Source organism: Eptatretus burgeri, chromosome 3, assembly GCF_056783735.1.
Source record: "Eptatretus burgeri isolate ZD-2024b chromosome 3, Ebu_testis_v1, whole genome shotgun sequence".
NCBI classification, from domain to species: domain Eukaryota; kingdom Metazoa; phylum Chordata; class Myxini; order Myxiniformes; family Myxinidae; genus Eptatretus; species Eptatretus burgeri.
Genome location: NC_140963.1, coordinates 121,913,230 through 121,927,625, shown reverse-complemented (window position 1 = coordinate 121,927,625; position 14,396 = coordinate 121,913,230). Strand labels below are relative to the sequence as shown.

At 42.0% G+C, this 14,396-nt stretch overlaps 1 protein-coding gene across 1 annotated transcript in view; it reads right to left on the bottom strand.

The window, feature by feature from the left end:
- The window catches only part of LOC147030880 (complement factor H-like), a 374,343-nt gene that overhangs the window by 199,621 nt on the left and 160,326 nt on the right, over positions 1-14,396 (bottom strand). Inside the window, exons 14-17 of the mRNA XM_085875422.1 lie at positions 13,847-13,929; positions 13,523-13,664; positions 13,270-13,349; positions 3,412-3,550 (exon numbers count right to left, since the gene is read on the bottom strand). Of these exons, the coding sequence (XP_085731548.1) occupies positions 3,412-3,550; positions 13,270-13,349; positions 13,523-13,664; positions 13,847-13,929 (444 nt within the window). The remainder of the gene's footprint in view (positions 1-3,411; positions 3,551-13,269; positions 13,350-13,522; positions 13,665-13,846; positions 13,930-14,396) is intronic.

Genomic DNA, 14,396 nt, shown 5'->3' with positions numbered 1-14,396 from the left:
ATTAGATATGATTTGTCAGATTTGGAGAAAGATAGAGAGAGCATGAGATTTTTCAGGATTGAAAGACATATTCCATGTGTTTGACCATCTTGTGATTTGGTCAATGTCTGAACAGAGGGAAGAGGTCTTCTTGTCTGTAGGATGAGGGATGTCATGGCAGAAGGTGGAGTCAACAGCAAACAGATAAAGAGGATTTTCCAGAGATTCAAGGAGATCATTTATGAAGATCAGGAATAGGGCTGGGTCCAGAACACTGCCGTGGGGCACTCCAGCCTTGACAAAGAGAGGAGAAAAAAGGTTTAGTGCCACACATTGGCTACAAGAGTAGAGGAAGTCAGTAAGCCTTGTGTGGAGTTGGCCTTGGCTGCCATAGGGAGATAGTTGTAGAGTAAGGCACGATGCCAGACTGTATCATAAGCAAGAGACATGTCCCGAGAGACGGCGTTGATCTCATGTCTGACATTGAAGGCCTCCATCTATTGCTGGGTGAGCAGATGCAGCACGCACAAGGTGGAATGACCGGGTTTAAAATGATATTGATGATTTGAGATGAAATTGTTGGAGAAAAGGAGGATTTCGTATTAACTGCAACGATGGATTCTATGACCTTGCTCAAGATTGGAAGTAAGCTAGTTGGTCTGTAGTTAATGGGATCAGTTTTTCACCTTTTTATGCCATGAAATGATGTGGATAGGAGTAAGGTTTGAGTGTAGGGGTGCGAGTGAAGGTTTGAGTGTGTGGGGTGTGGGTGAACGTTTGTGTGTGGGGGGTGCGGGTGAAGGTTTGCATATGTGGGGTGTAAGTGAAGGTTTGATAATGTGGGGTGCAGGTGAAGGTTTGTGTGTGTGTGTGGGGTGCGGGTGAAGGTTTGTGTGTGTGGGGTGAAGGTGAAGGTTTGATAATGTGGGGTGCAGGTGAAGGTTTGAGTGTGTGGGGGTGCAGGTGAAAGTTTCAGAGGGTGGGGTGGATGCTTATTTGTGTTTTAGATTGGTAATTTTGACAAACAGAGATAAATATCATGGGATGGGGATACAGTGCAAATTAAGAAAATGTGTCCACATCAACAATATATCCACCATGGACTCAACCATGGACTCATGAAAACCAGAGGAAATAATAAAACGGGTGTTTTTTTTACCTTCGCATTCTGCGAAAGGTTATGTTTTGGTCGCTGTGTATTTATTTATTTGTGAATATGTGTGTTTGTTTTTTTATTCGCATAACTCAGAAAGTATTAAACCGAATTGCATGAAATTTGGTGGGTTGATTCGGGAGTATCCAAGGACGATTTGATTAGATTTTGGGAGCGATCGGCTCAAAGGTCAAGGTCAAGGTCATGAAAAGGTCAAAAACACTCTTTTGAGCATAACTTCCTTCATAATACAGCTATCGACATGCAACCATGGCCATATTGTTCCATCACGAGATACCTTTCGGATATGTAGTCTCGGATTTGACGTTACGTCATCGGAAGTGCGTCTAAATGACGTCACAAGATGACGTAAATTTTCAATCTCATAAGTTTTAATCATACCGTTTTGTAGGACTTACCTTAAGGACGTCACACACAAAATTTGACTTAGATCGGACTGACCGTTATGACGTTTGAACATGACGTTTTTCAATTGTGGCTAAAATGTCCTGATTTTTTACATTCAAATATCTATATAATTTATAAAGCAAAATCTCCCAAATCCAGGCATTAGGATCAGCACCAAAATATCTGTTTATTGATGTACAGGTTTTGCCAATTAACTCTGTAGTCAAGGTCAAGGTCACACTCAAGGTCAAAATATACTTGTAGGCATAGCTTCAGATCTAATAGAGCTATTGACATGAAAACAACGTTAAAACATTCAGTGAACTACGAGCTTTCAGAATGGTAGTCCCCGATTGGACGTGACGTCCCCGGAAGTGCGTCAAAATGACGTCAAAAGATGACGTCATTTTTCAACTTTTTAATTTTTCAGTGTTTTTCATTCCATTTTGTTGGACTGCCTTCAAGGAGGTTACACACCAAATTTGACGTCGATCGGACTGACGGTTGTGACGTCATGGACATTTTAAAATGACGTTTTTCAAATGTGCCCGGAAAAAAGTTGCGGCAGCGAAGGTATGCGCTCTACCGAGTGTCCGTTCTAGTTTTTCAAGTTATGATCAGAAAGGTGGTTTTTGTAAATTAGGTCACAATCTGAAAAAAAAATCAGTCAAGGGCAAAAAACGAATGTTCGATGCACAACTTCAACGCAGGTCCACATATTGGATGCATTATGATGCAAGAACATAATTGGAAGGTCAAGCGGTCCGAGATTCTGAATTGGCAAAATTGAGCGATGATAAAAAAAAATACATTTATTTTTTCAGACTGCCATTTGACCTTGACCACGTTTTTCTAAATTTTAAATTACCATTTTACCTTGAACTTTAACCTGGAGGGGTATGATATAAATTAAGGTGAAATGACCTCTTGGTCCAGGCTATTTCGAGGGCAATTTCGTTCATATCAGACAAAATAATGCTGATTCACTGAAGGCTCTTGTTGAAAACTTGATGGAATTGCAAGTCAAAAAGTTTGTTCCCCCGACAATGAAGGCATGGTTCTGTGTCAGCGAAACTTTCCCAGATTTTAATCCATTTCCTCTGTAGCTTTCAGACGGTGTCACTCACACACTCACACACACACACACACACACACACACACACACACACACACACACACACACACACACACACACACACACACACACACACACACACACACACACTTCACAGTGGTGAATGCATCTCTTGATGCTGCGAGAATACAATATGTTTCTGTGAAGTGTTTGGAAGAGATATTTTGAATTTATTGCTTCCTTGCAGCTGACTTATTTCACTCAAGCAGTCTCATTTCGCTCACTCAATGTTTAACCAAAGATCAAACTTTTAGGTGATATAATTTCGTTTTAATTTTTTTTCTTAGTGAAATAATTTGGACGAAAAAAAATTATGAAACCCTCTTGCCCTTCACGGCCTCTTCAAGGTTATGGCTAATCTTCCTCCGAGAAGATCAGCTCCTAAAGTGACTGAAACTGATCTGGTTATGAACACAGTGCACCACATTCGACACAAAAAGCATAACTTTGAAGTAAAGTTTGTCGGATAATGACCAGTTACAAAATACCACAGGGTACTTGTCTGTGTTATCAAACGTAATGCCCATGAATAAAAAGATTCAAAATGTAGACGTTCGGAGGTGGGGGGGCGGTGGTTGGTAGCTAGGTGGAGGGAGAGAACAAAAGAAACAAGGTTTAATGTAAAGTTGTAACAAGAAGCAAAAACACTGTAATGTAGGCAAAACTTTTTTCACACCAATTCAAAAAGTAAATGAATATAAAATACACCATGAAGTGGTTGTAAGGTTGTGATCACCTGTTTCACAAGTTGGGAGGGAAATCATTCTGTTTCTGCATGTCTGCATCAGGTTGGGTGCACTGCCCGAATTGCACTGGAAGTTCACTTTCTCTCCATCAGGTATCACATAGGAATAACGTCTGCGTCGTTCAAATATCTAAATGAAGAATGGAGTCATGTGAGAGAATCAGTCTGAGGAGTTTTGATTTACTCCATCTCTATAATCCTCATATCACGTGTTTGTAGTTCCATTTAAAGGTGTAACATTTCCCTTCTACAATGTTCTTTCTCTCCTCACTTTCCATTGATTGCATTTCTCAACATTCTTTATATTTGATTATCCTTCTGAGTTTGTGTCATCCAAATATATTAAACCAATAGCGTGTCCGTGATCGTTCATATGCCTCTGAACAACTATTTATGAAATGCATTGTTTTTGACATACTTTTCAACCAATTATTTATTTTGTAATAATTCAATTCAAAATCTCGAATCTTATTTCCATGAAAAACAGACTCTTCGAAACAAAATCCTCCTCTTTGTGTCATGCAAAGTCCAATACACATGGAGGTGCAAGTCCCTCAAATATAGTTTTCATGCAACAAGGATGAGGATTACTTCAAATCAATGATTATAAATTCAAAATAAGTATCCAAGTCCTAATCACCTTCTCCCCACTTGCACTCTGTGCTCATAATATTATAACACACGGATAATCATAATATAAACAAGTGGTAATCCTAAATGGAAACAATACTTGTTACAGAATGTAATATTTGAATCGTTAAATTGCTGTGTAAGTGATTCAAAATACTTTTATACTTTATTTATAACAAAACACGGTCAAGACTCAACCAAATTAATTTAGTATGACAAAAATAATTTTTGTTTTTGTCAAAAATTGGATGAATATCATCCCATTGCCGACATGCCATTTTCGACTTTCATCCGCAGTTTGATGGAGTACTGCTCTCCCCTCAAGGCTGGCTCCCCTGCCTCACATCATGCTCACTTAGATGCCTGATTGAAACCAAGTCCTTTAAAATTATTGCATTCTCCTGCGATGAAGCTGAGTTTCTGGGCCAATCACTTCACCATCGCAGACAGGCCGGTGGCCTCTCTGTCTTCGACCGCATCCTTTCTGGTCTCACATTCAATGCTCTTTTGGTGTCCCCCCCCCCCCCAGGCTTCTGCAGGGCTCACACGGTCCACAATCAACACCCTTATGATGAAACTACCTTAATCCAGGATCACTGCTCACATCAACTCATTTGTTCCTCTTTTTCCCCACCTGTGGAACCAACTTCCACATTCTGTTCAATCTCATTCTTCCCTCCAGGTCTTCAAACCAGCTGTTCACCACAATCTAAAATTGTCCGGAATCCTAAACCATGATCTTTTCGACCCTCATTAACCCACCCCATCACAATCCTTCCTCCTTTTAAATTCCCATTTTTCCCTCCTGAGGGTTTCCTTCTGTATCCATCATGCCCACCTATTGTTTGTCCATATCCTGGAATGGCCTGCGTGTCCCAATTCTTAAATAAAGAATGCTCCAGGCAGTTTAATCAACTCTTGCAGAGGTTTAAATCACTTTTTCTTCATCTTCAAACACTCCAAGTGTGACGGTAAAATGTATGCCTTTTCCACATACAACCACACCTTCTGCCAGACAAGACAGCGCCGCTCATGCCCGCTTGCAGTGGAGATGACATGACATGGGTGGAGCATAGATATACATGAGGCAAAACATGAATATGTATGAGGCAAGACATGGGCAGACCATGAATATAGGTTTTACATTCAAACTTGGTGAACATCACAGTCTAAGTCTCCCTTTGTCTTGGCCTCCAACTCTGCCCCACCCCTCTCTCCACTGTTCGTTTTGTTCTGTTGCGTCCTGATACATTAACTGTACTAAGTCTTCCATGAGCCTTGACTATGTCTGTAAAAAAAGAAAAATCAAATTCCATGTTATTATACTGTATGAGTGAATATTTTTGTTTTTGGTTGGCATTTTTGTGATTTGGAACCAGAGGGTAAATTTGCAAGTTTTTTTTTAATTCATTTTGTGGTTCACCAATTCCCCCACCCCCCAACCACTCCCCTTCCTCCTCCCACATAGACCTGTCACTTCAAAAAAAATTCTCTCTAAATGTGTGGTTGTGGCTTTTTGTTTCATTATATTTGTACCAAACGTTTCATTATGTTTGTATCATGTCCTGATGCTGTGTGGATTGTGCTTCCCCACTGATGGACCTCTGGTAACTTGTACATGTTGCTGCGTTTGAGCCTGGGGAGTAACTGCTGAGATCTATCTATCTGAGTTCACCCCGTCATCTTTGTTCTCAGTTCTTTTCACATTTCTTTCTAATTTTTTTTCTTACTTTTTCAAAATTGTCTGTTGATTCTAATTCTTGCTTTTTCTTCTCTCTCATCTCTTTTACTCTCTACTCCTCTCTTTCATGATCTCTCGATCCAAGAAGGGAATTCTTGCAGAAATGTTTCTGTGAGGCTCACTTAGCTGCACCTGGATGGGTTTGAGGGTTGTGGAGTTGCAGCTGAAACCCAAATCCTATCCATGTTCCTCCTAATGACTCCATCTTCACTCTTTACTTCTTTGGGTTCCTTCTTGGTCTTCCATTTCATTATTCGGAAAAAAAAAAGATCATCAAAAATATCCGCTTAAACAGAAGAACTGAATGGAAAACGTTATTCAGTTAATCATGTCGAATACCAATATGAGCTGGCATTCATGTTGAAAATGAAATCATTCAACTTGTCACTGATACGAAGTCACTGATAAGCTTATGAAGTGTAGGTTTAACTTGTCATGGATTCAAAGGGTGGAGGAGCTCCTTCTGAGCCGACAGCCATCCATATATGGTGCCCAACTGTGTCTGTGGACGTCCTGCTGCAGTTGAGTTACCCTTTTTTAAAGATGTTGGTGGCAGGATTAGAACTCTGCCCATCGTAAAACACTCCATTCCACAAAACCCATAAATGCAAAGAAAACGAAAAAGCCACTCCATGGAAGTACCACCTGTGCTACAGCCCGTCGCAGGGCAGCTGACCGGATAACGGGATTGGGGCAAAGCCTCTGAGACTCCCATTCCGTGATGACATGAGGAAACGCATGGGTAAATTTCCTGGGTCAGATTGCGGCGGTGTGTGGCAGGATGGTGCTGAGGTGTCATCCAAAAGATGGTGGTCTCCTCGAGTTAACTGGAGGCGGTTCTTTCGGGTGGGCACCTGGAATGTCCTATCCCGAAGAGAGGATGATCATCTGTCTCTGCTATAATCTGAGCTCCAGCGTTTGAACATCGGTATTGCAGCCCTCTCTGAGTTTCGGAGATCGGATAATGGTGAGATCATGGCAGGTGGTTACACCGACTGTTGTTCTGGTTGCTCTGATGGTTACCATGCCAAAGGAGTTGCTATAGCTGTGTCCAATAAGCTAATCAAATGATAATTGAGGTAACAGCAGTCAAAAAGCATATTATGAGATGAAGGATTCATCACACCTTGGATGTCATTTCCTTGGTCTCTGTATTTGCTCCGACTGAGGCGAGTGATCTCACCGTGAAGGATAAATTATATGCAGCGCTCGAGTCTGTGGTTGATCAATGCCCCATGCGAGATACTCTTCTAGTCTTGGCGGATTTCAATGCATCGACTGGAACTGATCGGGATGGTTATGAGATGTGTTGGTCCCCATGGGTCTGGAACTGTGAACCAGAAGAGCACAAATTCCTTGACTTTGCAAGAAGTCATGGACTTAGGGTGGCTGGTTCATGTTTTCAGCACCCAGAGGCTCATCGCTGGACTTGTTAGTCTAACGCTCGTGATGCGGCAAAGTCGTCTGACCATGTGCTCGTTGATGGTCGCTGGAGGATGACCCAGAACTGCAGGATCTACGGGAATGCTTAGTTCCTCAATACCGACCACAACCTTGTTGGAGCAACTGCAAAGTTTCAGCTTCAATCCAGGAGAATGGCACCATACCAGAATAGGCTGGATGTTGGCAAGCTCAAAGATAAAAGAAGTGCTGAGGAGTTTGCAAACAAGCTGAGTGGAGATTTGGGGGGTCTGGGTGCTTTGGGAGGTCCTGAAGAGTTGTGGATGTCTTCAAGACCACTGTCCTTGATGTTGCCGGTGGATGTCTTGGAACTCAACCTCGGGCAAAGAAGAATTATGTCTCCCAAGGGAGACTGGATACCATTGACCAGAGTCGCAGGGCCAGGCTGAATGGCAGAGCTGAACTGTACAGGGAGCTGAGGCATAAAAATGTGCGCGCTAAGGGTGGACAAGGAAGCCTATGTGCGAGGAATCTGTGAGGCGGTAGAGCATCAGCTGTGGTCAAGTGATTCTCGTCTTGCTCACTAGGGAAATCCGCGCATTGCATTCATCCAAGCCCATCCCTCGGTGTACTGCAGTTAGAGCAGAGGGTGGTAGGTTCTTGACAGAGGAGTCCAAAGTGAAGGCCTGCTGGGCTGGTTACTTTGAGCGGTTGTACCAGGCTGATCCACCAGCTCTCAAGTTGGACGCCAGGGGAGTTACAATAACTGTTGCTGACCCTCCAATCAACTGTGGTCAATCTTTGCTTGTGGAAACACAGGCTGCGGTGAACAGTTTTAAATGGGGTAAAGCTCCAGGGATCTGTGGCATCCATGTTGAACTTCTCAAGGCTGGTGGAAATGCCTCACTCGTGTCGTTGCATGCAGTTCTGTGCTCTGCCTGGAACACAGGCATCATCCCAACTGACTGGAAGAGGGGCCTTGTTGTCCCTCTTTGGAAAGGGAAGGCTGATCGCCAAGACTGCAACAACTACCGAGGGATGACGATGGTCTCAGTGCCAACTGACTGGAAGAGGGGCCTTGTTGTCCCTCTTTGGAAAGGGAAGGGTGATCGCCAAGACTGCAACAACTACCGAAGGATGACGATGGTCTCAATGCCAGGCAAGGTCTTTGCTCGGATAATTCTTGATAGAGTTCGCCACCATCTGCTTGAGCACCAGCATCCAGAGCAGTCAGGCTTTACACCAAAGAGGTCAATGATTGACCGTATCCTTGCTCTTCAGGTCCTCACCGAATGCAGATGAGAGTTTCGGCAGGGGCTGCTTGCAGCTTATATTGATCTCTGTAAAGCATTTGATTCAGTGAATAGGGATGCCCTCTTGAGGATTCTTGGTCTTCGAGGGGTGCCACCAAAACTGATCGATCTGATGTCTGAACTCTACTCTGGTACTGAGAGTGCTGTGAGATGTGGTGGTACCATCTCTGACATATTTCCAGTTGTTACTGGAGTTTGTCCGGGGTGTGTACTGGCCCCCACACTTTTCATCACTTGTACGGACTGGATGCGAGGGAGGATATCGGAGAGATCAAACTGCGATGCATCGTTTGGGAATGTCAAGATCTCTGACCTTGATTTCGCAGATGATGCAGTCATCTTTGCAGAGACTTTAGATATCCTTTTGGGGGCCCTCGAGGTGCTGAATGAGGAGTTGGAGCCGCTGGGATTACAGGTTTCCTGAGTCAAAACTAAGATCCAGGCTTTCAATGACATATTGGATGCTGCTGTCCTGTCTGTGCCTGTTTGTGGTGAGGATGTTGAAGTCGTGGAGAGATTCACTTACCTTGGCAGTGATATTCATGTCTCTGCTGGCTGTGAGTCAGAGGCCAACAGACGTCTGGGTCAGGCCTGGGGAGTCATGGATTCACTGGATAATTGGGTGTGGCGCTGTCGGTACCTGTGTGGGAGGACGAAAGTCCGAGTCTTCAGGTCCTTGGTGCTTCCAGTCTTGCTCTTTGGATGTGAGACTTGGACTCTCAACAAGGATCTGAGATGGTGACTTCATTCCTTTGGTACCAGGTCTCTTCGGAGAATCCTTGGCTATCGCTGTTCGGACTTTGTGTCCAACGAGTTGTTGCCAAGAGAGACTCAAATGAGATTTGTTAACTGCATAGTCCGTTAGCATCAGCTGCGGCTGGATGGACATGTGGCTCCTTTTCCTGATGCTGATCCTGCTCCCCAGATTCTCTCAACGAGGGAGTCTCGTGAGTGGAGGAGGCCAATGGGCTGACCACGTTCCTCGTGGTTGCAGCAGATTGGTCGGCATCTCAAGGAAATGGGGATGGGCCAGGCATCTGCCTGCGCGATGGCCAGACGGAGGCCCCTGGAGTACTGGCGGAAAGTGGACACAGCAACGTGCTGCTTTGGTGCATGCTCCCATACCTGACCTGACCTGTTACATTAGCAAGCAGCTTGCTTGCCATGAAGCACCGCCCTTGAAGGCTTGCTCGGCTTTCCAAGCGACTTGAAAAGTGGTTGTTATGAAACAGCTGGCTTGTCTAATGATAGCAAGTGTTGGGGAAATTATTCCTCTTTTTGACAAATGATCCTTGCCTCAGTCTGACTGGGTCAAAGTGTTTGTTTTTTTTACTCTCTACTGTTTCTTTTATTTAATTGTTAAGACCTAAGACCCACTTATAATCTTGTCTTTCTTTGCCACTTTGGACATTTGTTTAATTCTTTGCCAGTACAAGGTGACCGGTCTGATAAAACTGTACTTTCGCTTATATGCTATCAAAAAACGCTCTCCACTCTCAAAAAAAAAAATATATATATATATATATATATATATATATATATATATATATATATATATATATATATATATATATATATATATATATATATGCCTGGTGTTGGCTTAATGGTTAAGGTAGTGGGCTTGGGATCCTAGGGTCCTGAGTTCAAATCCCGCTCCGCTGTTGAATTAACACCAGGTGGGGTTGACTCTGCCTGTCATCCTTCCGAGGTCGGCAAAATGAGTTCCAGCTTTCTGGTATACTGTGTCGGAGTGGCGACCCGTCCAGGATTGTTCCCAATGTAGCCAAGGAGACTGCTTCGGCGGCACCAACGCTCTGCACAGAGTATGGTCCTAATGGATGGATGGATGGATGGATATATATATATATATATATATATATATATATATATATATATATATATATATATATATATATATATATATATATATATATATATATATATATATATATATATGAGAGGTTCCTTGAGGGAGGAGTGCATTAGGGTGGTGAAGTGTACGGTGGATAGAATTAGAAATAAATTGTTCTCAAAAGAAAAGACTTGTCTATGGACATTGGTTATATCGGTGTCTGTGATTTTATAACAGGATTTTAAAACTGGATCGGCTAGACGTTTAAACACTGCAAATTAAATAAGATTCGACAACAAGGCAAGAGTACTACAGCGATCATCTCAAGGAACCTTAAAGAGGAAAATCCACATCACAAGCAATAGCAAGACACTTGCTCACGGAACCTATCCCTGGTCCGGACGTATTATTGTCTTTATCACCATGAAACCCCAAAAATTCAAGTTTAGCCTCAACCACCCTGTTCCCTGGATAATGTTTTTCAGTCTTGCTTGTTCTACACAATGAAAATAATCGGTGATAAGAATGCCGTCACTGGGAGCTCAAATAAAAAGGCTTCTCCACCTCTTCGTTAATTATTCCATACTTGTGTAAAAGCCCATCAAAAATGAAAGGTTGGAGTTATTTTATTCAAAATTTTAAGGAGAATGGAAGAAATGATGTTTCTTAGCAAGAAGAAGCGTTATTTTGAAACACCACATGTAAAAATGTGACCATGTTTTATTTATCTTTTGGAACGTTTCATTTTGACAGTACAGCCTCGTGAGCATGTCAAAGTCTGAAGCCTCGGCCTAGCATCAGGTGTGCTAATATATTCTTTATGTATTAGACATCAAACGGATGTAAATGAACACTTGTTCCACTCTGCACGCTTTGCACATCACGTGCAGCAAATTTCACCTCCCTGCATCTTGTATTTATTGTTTTTTTGTTTTTTTAAAAACACTTCTGTCCACTGCCTTTGAGGCTTGGTTTGCATGCCACCATCAACAATTCCAATGGAAGAGATGTAATTACTCTTCTTTTGGGTCCTCAGGTTCTTATGGGTCGTTTGGGACCTCAGGGTCTTATGAGTCTTCAGGGTCCTTAGATTGGCCTTTAAAATCCCACTCAAAATGTTCTTCTGAAGGGGGACAGACAAAGACACAAATACACACTGTCTTTTAAAAAGGTAGATCCTTCTTCAAACGTATAATTTAAAATCTTCTTCTTCTTCCTCTTTCGGCTTGCTCCCGTTTGGGGTCGCCACAGCGGATCAACCGTCTCCATTTCGCTCTATTTATTTAATTGTTTTATTTAATTATTTACCAAACGTACAATTTAAAATATCTCTCCGAAATACCTCTCACTGCGTAATTCAAAAACATCTCACTGTACTGGAAAACGTGGGAACAGCAATACTGCACGATATCGGGTGGGACTTGCAATCCCCTCTCTCACCTCAAGGAGGCGCTATACAAGACAATTTAATATCAGATTTGCGTCCCTCCACCACAGCGAAGATAAAAATGCCCCTATATATTAATTGGGGCCATGCTGATCCTATGCAGCAAATCTGGATGTAATCGGCCCAGAACTGTAGGAGGAGTAGTGCAACAAACAAACACAAAGAAACAGACACACACAAACACAAGTGCAGGTCCATGAATCATAGCAATGATTCTGGTAAAACAGCTGAAAATTAAATTTGATTTGCTAATTGAGAGGTTGTGCAATCCCACAGCTTTGTTTTACTTTGAAAGGTATTTTTTACCATCACTTGTGAATACTTCATCTTTGTGACTCTTCTTCTGAAATATTTTTCCCATTTGCATTGGAATATCTTTCACATGTGAAGCTCTTCCTCATCCCTGGGATGAACCATTCAGGAACACCAAATTTTATCTTATCCTGTGTGGCACGATCAGAAGAACGACAACTAAAAATGGTATTCTCAATTGAAACAACACTATTTATCTCATAAAACCCAAATGTAGAGACCATTATAAAGCCAATTAAAAAGATGAAGAAGATTGAGTATGGAGATAATGAAAATAGAGGAAAGGAAAAATGCATTTAGATTATCACCTCTGTACTTTCTGTTATTGAACTGCACCTCCACCAACCTTCCAATTGTGGGGTGAGGGGGTGTGGGGTGTGGGGGGGAGAACGTTCACCCCATATATACAGGGTCTCTGCAACACTTTCAGAGGAGTCCCGGTTCACACACCCCATGCATAGTGGTCATCATTCATACACACTCAATACTCCACCCCTCCCTAAAGCATTGCCTTCTCCCCAACAGCCACTCCCTCTCCCCAACACCCACTCCCCCTTCCCAACCCAACCCCCTCTCCCACCCCCACCTCTCACCACATTGTCTCTTGTGGAAAACAAACCTTGAACAGATCAGTGAAAATAAGACTTTCTCAAGTGCAACGTTCATCACAAATTGTCACAATGCCATCATGTGTAAGTATAACTTCCACTAGGTGTTGTATGTTCGGTGAAACAGTAAAACATAACGACCACTTAAAATATTCTGTATCTTCCATGTAAAAGGAAGGTACACATCCATACTGTACATTCCGCTGTCATGATATAATCACCACACTTCATTCCCTGAACATAAAATTCTAGTTTTTAGTGAAAAATATCTGTGTGAACAGCAATATTTCAAAATATATTGGCATTCAAGATCCCAGCACAATGATTGAACTCACGAATACTCCCACATACAAACATTTTGGGAGGACAGCTGTGAGGGGCAGAAACAATTAACGTAATTAGTTATATCGATAGTGCAAGTCAGATGGGAAATGATAAAGTGAAAGAAACCTCATGTTAGTTTATTTTATGTTCAACAACTCATTTACACATTTTAGTTTGCTGCGAGTTTGTGTGTATGGTTAGAACATGCAAGTATGTACCTTGTAAGTATATCCCTGAAGTTCTTTCAGATTATTGTTTCTCAATGTCTCTCTTGATATCAAACAGACAGGATCAGTATCTGAGGGAAGGAGGGGAAATAGAGACAGAGATAAATATCTTCAAGAAGGATATATTACGGGATTAGAGTGGAAGGTAATACTTCACTCAGAAACAGGTCCACGTGAACAAATGTAAAATAGGAATTTGACAAAAGGATGAGGAAGGAGGGTTTGAAATGATTGAAAGTCAAACCTCTTCCACAGAAGGGGAGTTCCACATTTCCAAGTCTCCAGAGTATCCACATAGATTGTTTAACTCGTTTTGTTCCATCTTCACATTTCATTTGCACGTTGGAATTGACAGGAAACTCGTAGTGGTACGAAGGGGTGTACCACTATAGGGATAGAGAGAGCAGCAAAAGAAAGAGGGAATGAGAAGAACGTTGGAATGGAGAAAGAAATGAGGAAGAAGCTGTTTTGGAGTTTGTCATCAGATGAAATCGGGAATTTAATTTACAATGTGTGGCTTTTGCTTCAACACAGATAACAAGGTGTGGAGAATGCTGACTCCTCATACCTTCTCTATTTTATGTCTGAAGTATGCTTCAGGGACAATCAGGGAACGTGCATTCAGCTCTGCCAGTGTAACCCTGCAGTAACCTGCAAACAGAGAAACAAATATGAAACATACACACACAGTTACACAAATAACATCCGGCAGAAAATGAATCGGCGTCCAAGTGTAGAAATTAAAAAAAACTCATTTCAATCATCAAACACGTTAGTAAACTGTACAATGTCTACACCATGGGGTGACATGTTTATGATGTGTGCACACGGAGTGTTTGAGAGGTGAGGGAGGTGAAACAGGTGCACACAAATAGAGGACCCTGCTTGGGTACCATAGGATGAATCGAGATCATTGATATTAATTATATTTGTTATTTGTTTCCTGATTTTTTTCCTCTCATTTACATTTCAAACAAATGTTGATTCTAATATTTCAAACCCGCACGCCTTTCTATCGTGTGACATTATATTGAAAATACAAGCAATCTTTGAATGAACATTCACATCATCAGGTTTGTTATAAAAGGCGTTTCAAAGGGTTCTCTGAGTACATGATA